Here is a 15907-nt window from a genome sequence, read left to right as displayed (position 1 = left end):
GGATGCAGACAGAGGGCGGACTACTGGCATATGTGGTGGGGGTGTAGAGTGGTCCAAGCATATTGGGATGAAGTCCTCAGCTGGATTAAAGAGCTCGAAGAGGAGGAAAGGGAGAAGCAACCACTCATGATCTTATTTGGCCTAGAGGAGACGGATGAAACGATGATTAAACTACCCAAAATGACGCACGGCCTCCTCTTAGGAGCAAGGGCTTGTCTCACAACCGTGTGGAAAAGGACAAGCCTACCAACGAAAGCGGAGTGGATCAATGTCTCCCGTAACATTTTCAACATGGACAAACTTACAGCAGCCATCCATGGAGACCGCACCTCCCTTGATAATGAGTGGTCTGAATTTCGGGCCAAGTACATTACGTAAAACCAAGTGTGCGATAGAATTTGTCTGAACCCCATTGTATCGAACAGCATGTAATCTCAACCGTGTCGTCTGTTGTCACTCGATTTCCTGATGTCTCAGTATCTGAATGCATATAAGAACTCCTCTCGCAGACTTCTATTTAACTTTACTGTTTACCGTATCCGTCAGGGTTGGTGGGTGGGGGCAGGGGGGCGGGGATCAAAACGGGGATATTTGGCATCAAAAGAAATGTAACGCAACTTCTTCACTTTCTTAATCCTTCTCTCTCACTCCCCTTCTCTCTCCCCCATCCCCTTCCTCCCCTCCACCTCCCTCTCTCTTCTCAGTTTCTAATTGCCTTGTTACTCTGTTACGAATGTATCGATATCCACAATGTCCTTGTTTTAAAAATCAATAAAATCAATTTAAAAAAAAAACACAGTGCAGCAAATCTCCAACCATTAGATCTTGAAATTAAAATGTGTTGCCAAACTAGGGCCCGCGAAGGGATTTTAAGATCCTAAACAAGATGGCCAAATTAATAAAGGCAACGAGATGATGAAGCCAGGCATTGCAACAATAGATGGTATATTGTCTCAATTTGACCACTACCAGTGCAAAACCTACAGAGTCGCAACTCACGTGCAATCTTTTCTTTTGCCTCTAAAATCTCTTTGGTTGGGAAAATGTTAAATCGCAGGCGCAGATACTGTGAATGCCAAAATGGGCTTCAAAACTAAGAAACCTGAGGGTATTCTCTCCAACAAACCTTGAGAATCCCTTATTCAGGTGGCCAGGACACAGCCATCACTGTTGGATCCAGTTCCTGCAGTGGACCAGTGGGGGAGGATCACCTGGGTAGGGCAACCCGGGTTTATGCTGAAGGGAATACCATAGGTAAGATGCGGTACCATCACAAAGAGGATGGTGAGGGGAATTTAGTCTCTGGAGCTTTTATAAGCTATTCCTACTCATCTCTTCCACTCATTGAATCTCCCTTACCCAAAGGTAAAGCCAACAGCCCATTCTCATCTGGTAAACTCGTTAAGAACCACAACCCCCAGAATCCTGCTTTTCGTGGTTGCTATTCGGATACTCCCGATCACTCTTCGACCCTCTGGATATTGTTTCCTGAATATCAAATCCACCTCGACAAAACCATATCAATCCCGTCCCTTTGATTATCATTTCCTGCAATTCCAACCTGCTCAGACAAAACACTACAGTTCCCACAAATCTCCCTGTTTGTCTTTCGACAATAATTCTGGTCATTCCAGTTGGTTCCACACACTCCACAACTCTCACCTTACCCAAATCCCTAGCTGGAAAAAGGCATACAACACCTCCTCCTCTCTATACCATGTAGGATATTCAAACTCTCTAACTTCCTCCTTTGCGATACAAACACCTTTAGACAACAGACTTGTAATAGGACTGTTTACCTGACATGTCTCAACACGAAGTTCAGGCAAGGTCAGGAAATTAATCAGAATCAACCACACCTGACAGCCCTTTTCCTTCGCCACAGGGATAAAAGGCAGAGCCAGAGAGCACAGTACGAGCAAGGCAAGCTCGGCAGACAGCATGACGGCACAGCTACGCAGGCGCGGCAGTTCAAGAGAAGGAGAAAGGCGGCAGGAATCGAGGGGGTAGCGAGGAGAGAAGTGACCATGCCCTTTTGGGCTCAGACCCACAGAATCTTTGTGGAAGAGAGCCTTAGACCACCAACAATAGCACAAGTGTCTAGTAGCAGATGTCACCGGTACACAGCGCTAGCCTACGCCGATAAGCAGGAGCGAGGGAAGCTCCCGCGACCGTGATAGTGGGCTTGACTCCAATGAAGAAGAAAAGCCAAGCGGTTCATCACAGCCGGTGAGTTGAAAGGGAAAACGATAAGAACCGGGCTGTGTTGCGTAAGAATCGCAAAGTGGCAAGTTTTGAACCAAATTCTATGAACTGTGAAATAACTGTAACCAAGTATTGCAGGGGAGGCCAGCTGCAGAGGGAAACCGGCACCACATGGGTGCTAACTCGAGAGACTCTGGTCGAGCCCATATTAGAAAAACTACAGATACCAGAAGGCCATAGGAGAGCCAGCGGAATAGGTCAAAGTGGACATACTGAGGGCCAAGCAAAATCCCTGTACATTCAAAAGACTTTGATCTATAAACTGTGTGAAAGCAATGGAAGTGAATCCTGCAGTGAGAGGAAACCAGGGAAATCAATTCCACCATATGAGAAAGCAAGGGAAGTGAATCCCACAGATACAAGCAATTTTGAAGTTGGTAAGGGTCAGAGCCCGACGGAGGGAGATCCAGGGTTGAAGCCATCACTCAAAAACTGGCCATGAAGAGAGATCCGAGCCTGATGGACGGAGATCCAGGGGTGAAGTCCTCACCCAAATATTGGCAGTCAAGAGGGATCCGAGCCCGACCGAGGGAGATCCAGGGGTGAAGCTTTCACCCGAAAGTTAATTGAAAAAGAACTGTCATTTAATTTGTGGCATGAGATATGTAAGAAGGGTCAGTGCCCAAAAAAGGGGGAACCAGGGGTGGACGCATCAACCAGCGAACATTGGAAACAAATATTTCATTTGTTAAAGGAACTCGTGTTTTATTATTTGTACACGTCAGGTCCTCGAAGGCAAGAGACGTTCAGGGAAACGAGACTTGGCCATCGACGGACCCGATAGCTGAAAGCTCGAGAGTTAAAAGCTGAACTGACATCTCATGCTAGAAAAGCTTGAGAGTTTGTCCTGAGAGCTGCCATTAGAACTGTTGTGTCATGCTGGAGAAGCCTGAGACTGTACTGTGCTCCAAGATCCCACCTTACCCTGTGCTCAAAACGTGGGGAAAGGAGACCCTGGCTACCGCATCCTGACATTATTTGAGAACGCTTCTTTCTTTTCTTGAGAACTATCCCACACCCCTTTTTGTATTAGTTGTCAGGTTTGGCAATGGGTTTCTTAGTATAGGCCGTTTTTATTTGACACAATGCCACTAGGACTGCCTTATTTTTCATTTTGATGGTTGCTGCTTGCGCCCATCTTAGATTTAGATTTAGAATAGGCGTTTTTCCAACCTGCATACCGAATTCATTGTTCAATAAATACCCTTGAACTGTGATCAATTGTTTATTTCTTTCTTGTTGCCACCATGAGTTCCTCACAAAACTGATAGTGATAGTGTGGGAGAGTACGAAAAGGGGGTGCACGTCTAGCAAAATTCCAGCATACGATCGATATATACACGCAGCTCTTGTATAGTGTTGATCCAGTTTAATTCCCAAATCTTTTTTTTGTGCTTGTGGTAAGTCCTGCACTAGGTCACACATTATATCATACTGTTCCTTATATTCCCCACACTTTTCAATCCATTTATCCAATGGGGCACTTAGTTTTCTATCCATTCATTGCTTTAGCAACCACCAAATTGTGGATTCTTCTGTTGAGGTATTCTTCGTCAATATAACCAGATTCTTTCAAAGTTACTAGAACGTCGATTGAAAGTAGTCTCAACTCGTACCTTATTACAGGAGCAAGAACTCCAGGTGGAAGTTGTAAAACTCTCAGCCCAAAAATTCCCTCTAACTGGATCCACTTTACATTTGGGTCTAAGAGAAGAGTTTCTGCGCCATAGGCTAGGTTTTTAATAAAAATAAAACTATATAGCAGGAATAAAAGAAAAGTATCCACATTTTTTTAACAATCAGCAGCTGCCATAGAAATAATTTTTTATTTTTTGTAATTAAAAACTGTCTCTTAAACAAGTAAAAACCAAGATAGATAAAACTTCTAAATCGCTTCCTTATTTCCCAGTAACCTTCTAAAACTGCTGGAGCAATTCTTCCTTCCTGTAGTAAACGAAAACACCTTTGTTTTGATCACATTTATAGTCGGGCTGTTAGTTTTGGTGTAAGCTTCCTGCACAGCTAACTGACGCTGCAGGCCAAGGGTTGCATAGTCCACTAAGACCATGTCATCGGCGTACAGTAAGTTATTCAAAGGCATGTCTGCTATGGAATGGGGAAAGCAGCGCTTATCGACAAATGCAATGGCAATATCAGAAATAAACACACTAAAAGGGGGGCTAAAAACAGTTTTGCTTAAGGCCACACCTGCTTTTGATGGGAGCCGAAAGTAGGCCCTGTCTATTAAGTCTTACACAAATAGAGGTGTTCATATGCAAGGCAATGCTCATATTCAGTAGAGATATGAGGCACCCCAATATATGTAATTTAAGCCACAATTTAGCCCTGTCTGTGCTATCAAAACCAATGGAGAAACCTATAAATGCTATATAAACTGGTTTTGTCTTCTCCGTGGCTTCATTTTTAAGCATGCTAAGTATGAGACCTTTGCATTCATACCCGTTCCCCCCACAAAAAACAGTCTGATTCTGCAAATCCCAAAGGAGTAGAGAATCGAACATCTTTGAAGGAACATCTGAAAGGGCTATTGGCCTGTAGTTTGCCAGATCAGTTTGTGGCCCCTTTTTTTTATAAATAGGCTATGATTGAAAATACATGATTCAGAATTTTTTTTATTTACTAAAACTGATTCATATATTGCTACAAGGGCTTTTGCCCTCAAAACTCTCCATCAGGGTCAGGGGCCTTTGAGTTTCGACTTTGCAATATCATAGTACAGATTTAATCTGTGTCCGTCTCTATTTGAAAAGTCTCTTCTAATCTAGAATTGAACAAGGCCGAGTCTTTCCACGTTTCCATAAATTTTCTGAAAATGCTTCGTCCATTTGTCCTCCGAAATTCGGTTTATTTCGGCCGTCGCTTGGAATTTCTCGTCAAAATTGATTAGGCTCCAAAAATCACATGTATTTTTAGTAGCCAGCGTATAAAGCATTTTCTGCATACTTCAATAATTGTTTGTGTTCCCTTAGCAAGTTCTTGTACCTGTTTCTAAGGTTATCTAAGCTGAACTATGTATGTCCGGTGTAATCCTGTAAGAGCCCTTCGTAACTCTACTTTATTACTCTGGACTTCTGGAAAAATAGGCGTGCCTGTGAACAATCCGTGGTTTATTTGTTCTCAGCATTGTCATATACTTCTGTAAGTCACGATAAGAATATTCTTTTACCACATCAGGAAATGTTTCATCGGGATACAGTGTTAAGAAGATATTGTTTAAAACCTGTATGTTATGACAATTCCAAGAGATACAGCTCTTGCCCTGGTTAATATCCAATTCATTGTAGTAACCCTTTTGCCAGTCAGATTTAACTTGCTGGTTCCATTTTACAAACTGAGGGAGGTGTGGTCCCTCAAATCACTGAGCATAACATTTAGAGACTTCATGTTTATGAAGATTTCTCCAGATACAAATAGTCATGCACATTCCTTTGCGAAAATCGAAACCAGGTATAATGGGCAAAGAAAGAGCCCCTGCAATTCCAAGACAGCAATTTCTTTGTTCAGCAGCAAAGCCTGTTGTAATTGGGATAATACAGGCAGGGTGTCAAGTGCACAGGCCAACCAACTCCATGACTCATTGTCAACCAAGTTCTCATTACCAGAATTAGAACTTACTATCTGCCTTTTTAAGCCATTTTCATTAAAATATTTAATCTGCAGGCCTAGTGTCAAAGCAAGGCAAAACCTCTGCTGATTAGTTTTTAACTCTCAATTTATTTATTTAATTTGTTTATTTATAGCATTTGTGTATTGCCCAGACCCAAAGGTATCACTGCGCTTTGTACAAATAGGATGGTGAGCAAGCAGAGGCAATAGTATAATCAATGACATAAATCATATTTGCTGAAGAGCCAGGTTTTCGCCAGTCTTTTGAAGGTTGTGTAAGAGCATTTGAATCTGATATTTGCCGCTAGGGAGTTTAGGGTAGGAGCTATGACACAGAAGCTTACACCTCCAGCACTGGACTTTTTTGTAACAAAGAGTGATGCTGTCTGCTAGGAGCAGACATTATGTTTTTGGGCAATGCTGTTGATACGGTAGAGGGGGGCCTCCATGTGGATGCAGCGGTGTGCAAAGTTCAATGTTTTGAAGGCGATGCAGGCTTCGACGGGGAGCCAGTGGACCTCATGTCTGGTTGAGGAAATGTAGTCTGAGCGATATAGGCCTAGTGGTGCACGCAGGGCTTTATTTTGGAAAAGTTGGAGTTCGGCTATGTTAGAAGCCGAGGTGCCCATGAGAAGAATGTTGCAATAGTCCAGTTTGCTGAGGGTAATGGCTCTGGCAAGAGTGAGGCTCTTGTCCATAGAGAGAAACTGTCTTCTTAGAGAGATGCGTTTGAAGGTATATGCTGTGGATGTGAACAGGGGGTTAATATGTTTTGTCACAGACATCTCAGCATCAAGGTAACCCCCTAGGGTTTTGACCTGTTTTAGGACTGGAATATGCATTGATGGGGAATGAGTTGAAGGCAGTGTCAAGGTTTTTGAGCGGTGGTGGGAGCCACAAATGGGTATGTGTTTTATCATTGCTGAGGCAGAGATTGTGGGTGTCCATCCAATTATGAATGGTACTGTAGATCCTGTTAATGGTGTTAATAGAGTTCAATTTCCCTTTTGAACATTTATCATCCACTCAAGGCCAAAGACATTACCCTTTTCACCTTAGAGCTTATTTTGTTAGAATACGTAGGCCAGAATAGTACTTTGGGGAGTTATGCCTGTGATAGGAATGAGAATTTGGGTGTAGTCAGTGAAGTTGGTGTAGATAATGCGAAGGGAGTCAAGGATGTCAAAGAGGGGTTTGGGGTAGATATCGTAAAGGGTGGGGAACAGAAAGGAGCCTTGGGGAACACCTAGGGGGGGTAGAGATGGGGTCAGCTGCTGAGTTACCATTGAATACTCTTGATGAGCGATCGATTAGGAAAGATTTGACCCAGGAGGAAGCTTCTGTGGAGAAATGTAAGTGCGTACTGAGGTGTTGGCATAGTATGTCATGGTCCATTAGATCTAACTCTGCTGAAAGGTCAAGGAGGAGGAGAATGGCGAGGTTGCTTGAGTTCTAAATATTGACTAGCTGAATTCCGAGGTCAAGGCAGGCTGATTCAATACTATGTTTCGGGCAGAAGCCCGATTGTCTTGCACCTATGAGGTGGTGGGACTCAAGAAATTGTTGGACTTGGGTGTATGCAATGCGGTCAAGTATTTTGATTAGAAAGGGGACAGTTGTGATGGGGTGGTTGTTGGTGGGGAGGGAATGATTGAGTGTGGGTTTTTTGAAGAGTGCGCTTACCCAGACTGATTTGATAAAGGTGGGGACCACATTGCCCATGAAGGAGGCATTGATGAAGTCGGTGATGGTAGATGACAGAGTTGCGGCACATAGTTTGATTATGCGCAGGCGTCTCCCTTGCAGTTAGAGGGTTTCAAGGACTGGATGGTTTCCAGGACCAACTCTTGGGAAACGGGGGGGAAAAACTAAAGGCGGGCAGCCTGATGGCTTTGGGAGGGGCTTTGAGCTTCGGGATATGAGAGGGTGGGCGTTTGGTATCCAGTTGTGATTTGTTTTGCAATTATTTTGTTTCGTATTGGGTCTGTTTTGTTGGCCAGGGCAGTCTGCACAGTGGAGCACCACTCTTTGTCGGTCCTTGTTTGGGTATTGATAGAGGAGGGTTTTTCTAACTCTTTTAGAATAACAAATAATTATTTGGTGTTGGAACTAGTGTTGGCAATTCTGGAGTTGTATGAATTAGCTTTGTGCAAGATTACAGCTCTCTTGTAGGACTAGGACGCATTGGAGAGGTTGAGGCCATTGATGGGAGTGGGGTGCTTCCTGAGGAGGTGTTCAAGTGCTCTCTTATTTATGCGGAGTGAGACCAGTTCATCAGAGAACCAGATGTTGTTGGGCTTATGAAGTTTAGGTAATTTCGTTTTAGTGGGGCATGTTGGTCCATGGTTTGGAGGAGACTCTGCTGATAGAAGTTTACTATGTCTTCAGGATTTATGTTTGCTGAAGGCATGGAGGAGAGCAGTGTTTGTAGAGTGGGTTTGAGGGCCTCATGTGAAAAGTTGCGTGTATTGTGGATCTGAATAGGGCTGGGGGTGTCGTGGGAGGTGAGGGTTTTGAGCGAGAGAGACCAAACTGTATGAGGAAGTGATCCGACCATACTACACGAGTTATGGCAGAGATGCTGATAGTGGTATTGGTGGAAAGGATCCAGTCGAGAATGTGTCCTTTGATGTGCATGGGGGATGAGATTAGTTGGACAAAGTTCATGTCATGAAGAGAATGAGCAAGTGTGGCTGTTTAGCGTCGGTAGGATCGTCAAAGCCTAGGTTGAAGTCGCCAAGAATTATGAATTTAGTATCTGGCGTGATGTGTGCTGTTATAAGGAGAGGGGTGTCAGACTCAGGAGTGCTGCGAGAGTCTGGTTGGCGGTAGAGGAGGAGGAGGTTGTAGGTCAACTGTGGGTTAATGGTGAGTTTAAGGTGCAGTATTTCGTTGCTGGGCATGGGCGGCGTAGGGATGGTTTGAATAAGCAGGGAGGATTTGGCTATAAGAGTGACACCACCTCCTGGAGAATTTAGGTGATCATCTCTGTAAATGGAATAGTTGGGTGGGATGGCTAGCGAAAGCAGTGGGCCAGAGGTGCTGTGGAGCCAGGATTCTGTGGTGGCGAGCAGGTCATGGTGGCAGCCAGTGATAAGGTCATTGATGTCGATAGCGTTGATCAGGGCGCAGTTCAGTGAAAACCTCAGATTTGCTAGTGGTAGTGGGGCTGTGGAGATTGGGCCTGGTGTGGGCGCAATAGGTGAGGAGGGAATAGGGGGACGGTTGGTGCAGGTGGTCAGCCTTGAGCGTCTCAACTCACCTACAATGGGGGCGGTGAAGACTGAAACAGGATGGCTGGCACTTGTTCTGGACCTTTGTCTTGGGAGGATAGCTCAGGGGCAACGTGCTCTCCTTGGAAGCAAAGCAACACGCAGCAACACAGGTTCGATCCCTGGGTCCGCGCTTCGAAACCTTTGGGTATTAAGCGTGTTATACATAACCTATCATATCATAGTTTGCATGGGCGATGCAGGCCACGGCAGGGGCGGGTGAGGATTGGGGTGCCATTTAAGTTAGAGCAGTGTGCTTTTTGGATAGTGGGGCTGAAGTAGGGGGGCAGGTTGGGGTGATTGTAGTGTAGGCAGTGAGGTAGCAGAGCTATTGGCAGCAATGACGGCGGGACAGCGAGTGAAAGAGCGGCTGAAGCTGGGGAGGAATCGAGTGGAATTAGGGAGGTTGAGAGAAGGGGGTCCTGTTCAAAAGGAATGCATTCTCCTGTGCTGCGGAATGGGGTGCCATATTGCGCAGCAGGTGACTCGCAGAAGATTGGAAGGGGTGAGCTGGTGGAAGGAAAGGGGTCAGTGGAGGGAGAGGGTGGGCGGGAGTGGGTGAGACAAGTTTGCTGATGGGCCTAATGGTAGTCTTGTGCCAGTAGATGCACTGCTCGGCATGGCTTATCCTCAACAAGGGAACAGGGGATGGGGGGACCTTTGACTGCTGTGTGGGCAGAGCTGCGGGTAGGAATGGGGTTGATTGGTGGAGGTAGGTGACTGGATAAACTGTAGGCATGTAAGGGCACAGTGCATAGTGGGTAGGATGGTACGGTGCAACACTGAGCAGGTCAGCAATGGGCTTGTGGATGCTCGTGGGAACAGCTGCATAGTATGGTGACCAGGATTGTAGCAGGCGTATAGCTGTCACTCTTGCTCATACGGATTGACTTTAGAGTATGCCTTACCTTGTGGCTATTCGTGTCTCGTGGGTGTTGGTGAGCAGAGGGAGGCATGATTCTTTAATGGTGGTAGGGGGTAGTGGATGACCGCAGCAGGGTTGGAACAGCATCCTTTGGCTGGCCTTAAAAGTGGGCCTTGTGAGGATACTGGCGTTGCCTACCTGCTCCCTGTGATAGGCTCATTGCATTGCAGCGGCAGCCAATCCGCAGCACGCAGAAGCGGGTTAGGGGCTGCGAGAAGCTCATGCATGACATCAGAGGGGCGGGCGCCATATTTAAGTGGAGCCGATGCTTCTGTTCATGTATGGGAGAGCCGGCACGGTTCACCTTAAGCATGGCCTCTGTGATGAGCTCGCCGGTGGTGTGGTTGTTCCAGCACACAGCTGATGTGTCTGCGGCAGCAATCGAGGTCTGATCCACGATAGAGGGCTTTGGCACAAACACAGATATATCCTATCCTCATGGACTAATGTAGTTTGCAGCCGTGAAAACTTGGTTAATAACAAGACTAGATGTAAAATACAAAATCACCTTTTTCAACCGGATTACATTCCAAAATTCCACCCTACAAATATCTTTAGCGCTGAATTGGGCAAGTGATAGGACACCCATCAACAGACTGAGTATGTGTACCCTCTTTAAAACCTCTGAATCCCGATCTGCAAGAAGCTTTTCCAAGATAAGACAATTGGGAGTGAGCTGAACAGGTTCAGTTGTTCTTTCCCCTTTTAAACTAGCAGTATCCTGTACCTGACAACATATTAATCTTCTGTCCCCTAAGGTCATAAACTAGTGCTAACTATTGTAATTGGTTCTTGATGGCAAATGACAAATAACTAAATGATGGTTCTTATTTGTAGCAATGAATGAAGGATCCCTTTGAAATTAAGGTGTACAAATGACCCCCTTATCCTCCTCAGACCCAATAACTGTTGGAATAAATGCACTTGTTTGCATCTGAATCTCTTGCACTGTCACACTTGATTGGCTTTTCGAGAAGAGGATTGGACAACAGTTGTTAAGGCAAGCGATAGGGGTAGATTGCGTAGAAATGTTCTTGAACCTCGAGAAGCATTCAGTCCGCTTTCTTATTTTTAGATCTTTTTGTTCTATTGAGATTTGCCTTCCTCGCCTTTAAAATTGAGTAGTTCGCTCTTTCGTCAGCTATTCCTTAACCACTGCAATGCTGCAGTCTGCGTTCTCTGCCATCAACTTTTCAGCTTGCAGTACACTCGGGGCCTTAGGGGCGACAAATGTGGAAGAACCGCTTGCCGCCTCTCATGAGCATTATTAGAGGAAGAGAAGTCGGCAGCCATTCCGCCCCAATCCCCCCATCATCTGCAGACTTTCTTTGAGCCAGTAATGTAACTGTCAATAAACACAAACTTCGCGTTAAGCCCAGTAATTTTCAAGAAGACTGTTCACACAAAGCACAAACTACCTTTTCTTGTAATTTTGACAGTATTGTGAGGGCTAGATTAAGGGTCATCCCCAAGTCTATGTCCCGCTGATGCTGTGCGTCGGGACTTTGGGATTTAACTATAATTAGCAATGCTCCACCGGCAGCTCGACCAACACAAGGCTCATTTAACAGACGACTCCTGCCTGCGGTCAATATAGAACTCACTCCTACTGGAGGATTAATAACAACTTTGTCCACAGCCCCAGATAATATAGAAGAAAGGGCACAGTCAACATTAAAATCAAGTAACTGAGGGGAGGGAGGATAAGATGAGGACATAACAGGAACCGTGGGCGCAGAAGTTAAAGTGCAAACAAACAGAAAGCTCTCGGGTATCTTTGGTGAATTTTGATTACTACTGCTCGGTTGAAAGTTATTTGACCCTGAAGCCTCTGCAATTTTCGTGGGACCAAAGTCGCACTCAGAATTAATGTAGATGACAGCACCAATAGGAGGCTTAGGTGAAGGCCGCCTCACAGCACCCTGAAGTGATTCAGAGGGAACTGTCGCTAATGCTGTCACAACGTTATCAGCAGGGATCTCCAAAGGTGTTTGCCGGGCGTCCTCCAATGTGCAGTTCCCGTTCTCAAGCCATTAGTGGAGCTTGTGCGTGTCATGGTACATGTTATGTTTTCGCGTGCTCTCTTTGAATATTGTTGACAACACTCCTTTCTCAGTAAGACACTTCTCTTCTTAACACTGTTCGATACCATGTTGTCAGTTTGTTCACTCTAAATCTGTAATTACCTTCAGAAGTCCTCCACTTACTGATAAAAGGGCTTGGAAAGAGTCGTCCAAATCCATCTGCCCCGTTGGTCCTGCCAAACATGTCAAAGTGGCGGGTACCGCTGCCCCCACTCTTCCAACTTCATTTGATGCAAGGCCAAAGAAGCAATTAGGTTTCGGGTAGTAAACAGAAGGAGCTGAGCTGGGTTTTGTGAGAGGAATATGCGTGGGTGTTTTAGGGGTGTAGACAAACATTTGTGTTATCTTATTAATAATCACAAGAGGGGGGCATTAAAACTGGAAAGAAATCAGATGCATTCTTCAAACTCCAAAGCAGACTCCAGCTCGTACTAGGTGTCAATAAATCGACCGGGTTGGTTAGTACACATGGCTGACATTGCACAAAATTGCTGAGAATGCTGGAATTACCACAGTTACAAAAAACTGCTTGAGCCAAAGCCTCGCAGGCAAAAGCTTGTGAAGGATCACACTGTCCTTTGCTCTGGAAGCTGTAGTGTGTCATAGTTCAAGTAAATCAAATTGTTCAAACAGAGTAGACAAGGTGCAAAGGGCATGGACAAACCAAAACAGCCACTGGCCGACATGAACAAGCCTACCAAGCTCGAATGAAGTCCTCGCGTAAGCTTGACTCACGGCTACTGGGCTCTGAGCTAGAGGTTTCTCAAAATCAGAGTCCCAGTAACCGCAGTTACAATTCAGTGCGAGATGTTAACAAATGCTCTCCCTTTCGCTGCCTTTCTTAGAGTGCAGTTGACTGCACGCTCTCCACCACACTCCACTTTGCCTTCAGAATGGTCTTGCCCGGAGCACAGCATTCCTCCAGGATACAGCAACCCTAAGTTTAACCACTTCAGTCACAGCTAATTTGGCGATGTTAAAAGGCACAGCGAATAAGGCATCATTGGAGCACACCAACCATGAAAGGCCATGGGTCTGTCAAGGATAAGGCTATGGATGTGGACTAATACAGGTAAAACCTTATTAAACTAGTCAGAAAGTAGCAAAAAGTACAGGGTCTCTTGCCAGTGGTTCAGTGTAGAGATTCCACCCTCACGATCTGCTGGTTCTGGCAGATACATTTAGACTATTTGGTCAGGTGACCTCTGCCTGTCTTGGGTTAAGTTTTTCTGAGAGTCCCTCCAGTTGGTGGCCACAATTCATTAGCCCAATAAACTGGTATTGATGTTGACGTGGGTTGGGCAGTGAACCAGTGCTATGTGTGATTTGAGTTTGTCAGTAATATGGGCCTGTTGACATCTTCACGTGTTTTGTTTAGTAAGCAACTCACTGCCTTTTCAAATAAAGTCTTTACAAGCTCTCTTGAATTACGATGAAAACATTCACTAATGGAGTATGTCCTCTGACTGCTCTTCTTTGTGTGGTTTGTTCATCGGTTCAGCTCTCTAACTAACTTCACTTCTCTTATTTCTCATTATAGTGCCAGAACTGAAGGAGAGAATCCAACTGTGGATGCGAGACAAAAATAACACAGACTAGTTACTCCCTATGGTCTTTTGGTGACCTAGGGAGATAAAGTGCAAGGGTCCTGGTGCCAAGGAACCATTTTAAGCTGACTGATGCGGTGATCCAGAGGCTGCTGGAACAGAAGTGGAAAGCGTGGACCCGCATACACCTGTACATATATTTAAATCAAAGATGGTTGGCAGGTTGAGGGAATGGGTGGAGAGAGGCAGATGTTCACTCTGCCATGGTCTGAGGTGTTTCAGCAACCAAGAGGTGCTGGAGCACCACATAACCCCTCCTCTGCATCTGAGCAAACCGTAGACATTTGCTGCTGCTAATCTTCAGTTTTTCCCCTGCACTACCAATGTTTTTTAAGTGATGAAAAGGAACAGCTATTTCCAACATGACATAATAAAGGTAAACCTCGCCCTATTCCCTGATCTACTACCCTCCCCTAACAGGAACAACACCTGCATTCTGTGACATAACGGTGCCTGCAGCGAAGTGTTATTCATGGAACCTATTTTTATATCGTACTTACTTGCATATTTGGTTCTTTTATTTTCACTTTGTTTTATTTTTGCTGTTGTGACACAACAATTAGAAACATGTTTTATGTCACTTGGACAGAGTATTTTCCCAGAAACCTTCCTTTTGCTGCGAAACACCTACAATCTGGCATATTTGGAGCATTGTGGAGAGGCTGCGTGCAGATCTGGCTCAGAACAAAAGGAGAAGCGCTCAGGATGTCCAGAGATACCTCTTCTGCCACTGCCCATGACCTGCTTGAGATGTTTTTTGACTTGGCAATACAGCCTCTTTGATGCTCAGCAGTCGTGTGCTGTGGCTGATGTACGCCGTGAGGAGTCCTTGCTGGCCTAGCGTGGAAGGGATGCCTTTTTATGTGGATTACCGTTTGTACCCATGACCTACCAAAGTGAGAGGGTGCATCAGATCTGGGAATATCACTTTTTTTTAATTGAATCTTTTTGTATTCTTGTTCCTGCTAGGGACACTTGAGGTCCTGGTTGGTCCTTGAATGGAGCCCAAACCAGGAGCTTGTTTTAAAATTAAGCTGTAAAAATAAGGTTGCTTTTTAATTTTATTTTTGTTTTTTGATTCGATTTATGCTGGCTGCATCCTATGTCCGGTTCTGGACAACTCAAGTAAAATAAATGGTGACAGACATTCACATTCCTTTTGTGGTTTTCTGTCCTTTGGGATTGTTCAGTTGCTGGGACTCCATTCTCCATGAGCCCAGAACTAGGCTGTACTGTAAGGTAATGTGGAGGGGACCAATGTGAATCTGTTCTACATGTACATGATGTGCTTCATCCTTCCAGTGGTTGGGTCCGGAATTGTCCTTTGTTTTCTCAAGTAAATAATGTTTGGATTTCAAATATGTGTAAACCTGCAATGATGCACTCCCCTGTAATGTCAATCGAAAATCTGGAATACCCCACACATTGCCACTATGTTCATATTGATGTTTTTTTCACTACTAGGTTTGGTCTGAAGCCAAAGAGCTAGATAAAGGCCCTCAGATACAGCTATGGATAGAAGAAATGTTCAATAATTGGGGAGTCGACCACACAATCAAGCGAGAGCAGCATGTACAAAATAACCCAAATCAGTTTTGCCTTTTGCTTAATTGAAGATTTCTATGTGTATATAAATCTCAAGTCTTTAATGTGTCTTTGTCTCAGGGCTATCAATTGTTTCTTGCCCAAGGTGTGACACAGCACAGTCAAGCATTAGGGGTTTGACGTTAAATTAAGGCTTCAGATTGGGGGTTGGTGAGGGAGGTCTTTACTGAAGCAACTGAACAAAAAGTCTCCACAGATGAGACCATTTAAGGGTTTGTAGAGCCTTTTGAAAAGGAAGTGGAAGTTTCAGAGTATATGTACACACAAACTGTTACGATGGTTTAGCCAACATGCACACCCAGTCAAGGTGTAATGTTCATGTTGCAAGACACATAAACCCTATTCAATGGTGTGAGAACAAAAGTCCAATCTTGTCCCTCTGGCATGAAACCCCTTATGATTGTTGCTGTCTCTGTCCCAGTTTAAAACAGATTTTCCTTTAAAACTCCTAATCCGTGGCATGATCAGAGAAGTGCATATCGTATGTGCCCCTTAAATTCACAATACTCGATGTATCCAGTT

At 44.8% G+C, this 15907-nt stretch overlaps 1 protein-coding gene across 2 annotated transcripts in view; it reads left to right on the top strand.

Annotated features, from left to right (window-relative positions):
- The window catches only part of UBE4B (ubiquitination factor E4B), a 2401822-nt gene extending 2386889 nt beyond the window's left edge, over nucleotides 1–14933 (top strand). The window contains exon 27 of one of the 2 annotated variants that reach the window (XM_069609995.1): nucleotides 13714–14933. In XM_069609995.1, coding sequence (XP_069466096.1) covers nucleotides 13714–13772 — 59 coding nt within the window. In that variant the 3' untranslated portion in view covers nucleotides 13773–14933. The remainder of the gene's footprint in view (nucleotides 1–13713) is intronic. The other variant, XM_069609996.1, reaches the window with a different exon arrangement.
- The last annotated feature ends 974 nt before the right edge of the window (nucleotides 14934–15907 follow it).

This window comes from Ambystoma mexicanum, chromosome 8 (genome assembly GCF_040938575.1).
Source record: "Ambystoma mexicanum isolate Mex_15411 chromosome 8, UKY_AmexF1_1, whole genome shotgun sequence".
NCBI lineage: Eukaryota > Metazoa > Chordata > Amphibia > Caudata > Ambystomatidae > Ambystoma > Ambystoma mexicanum.
Note: the sequence above shows the minus strand (reverse complement) of the source record. Positions and strands in the feature narration are given on the sequence as shown.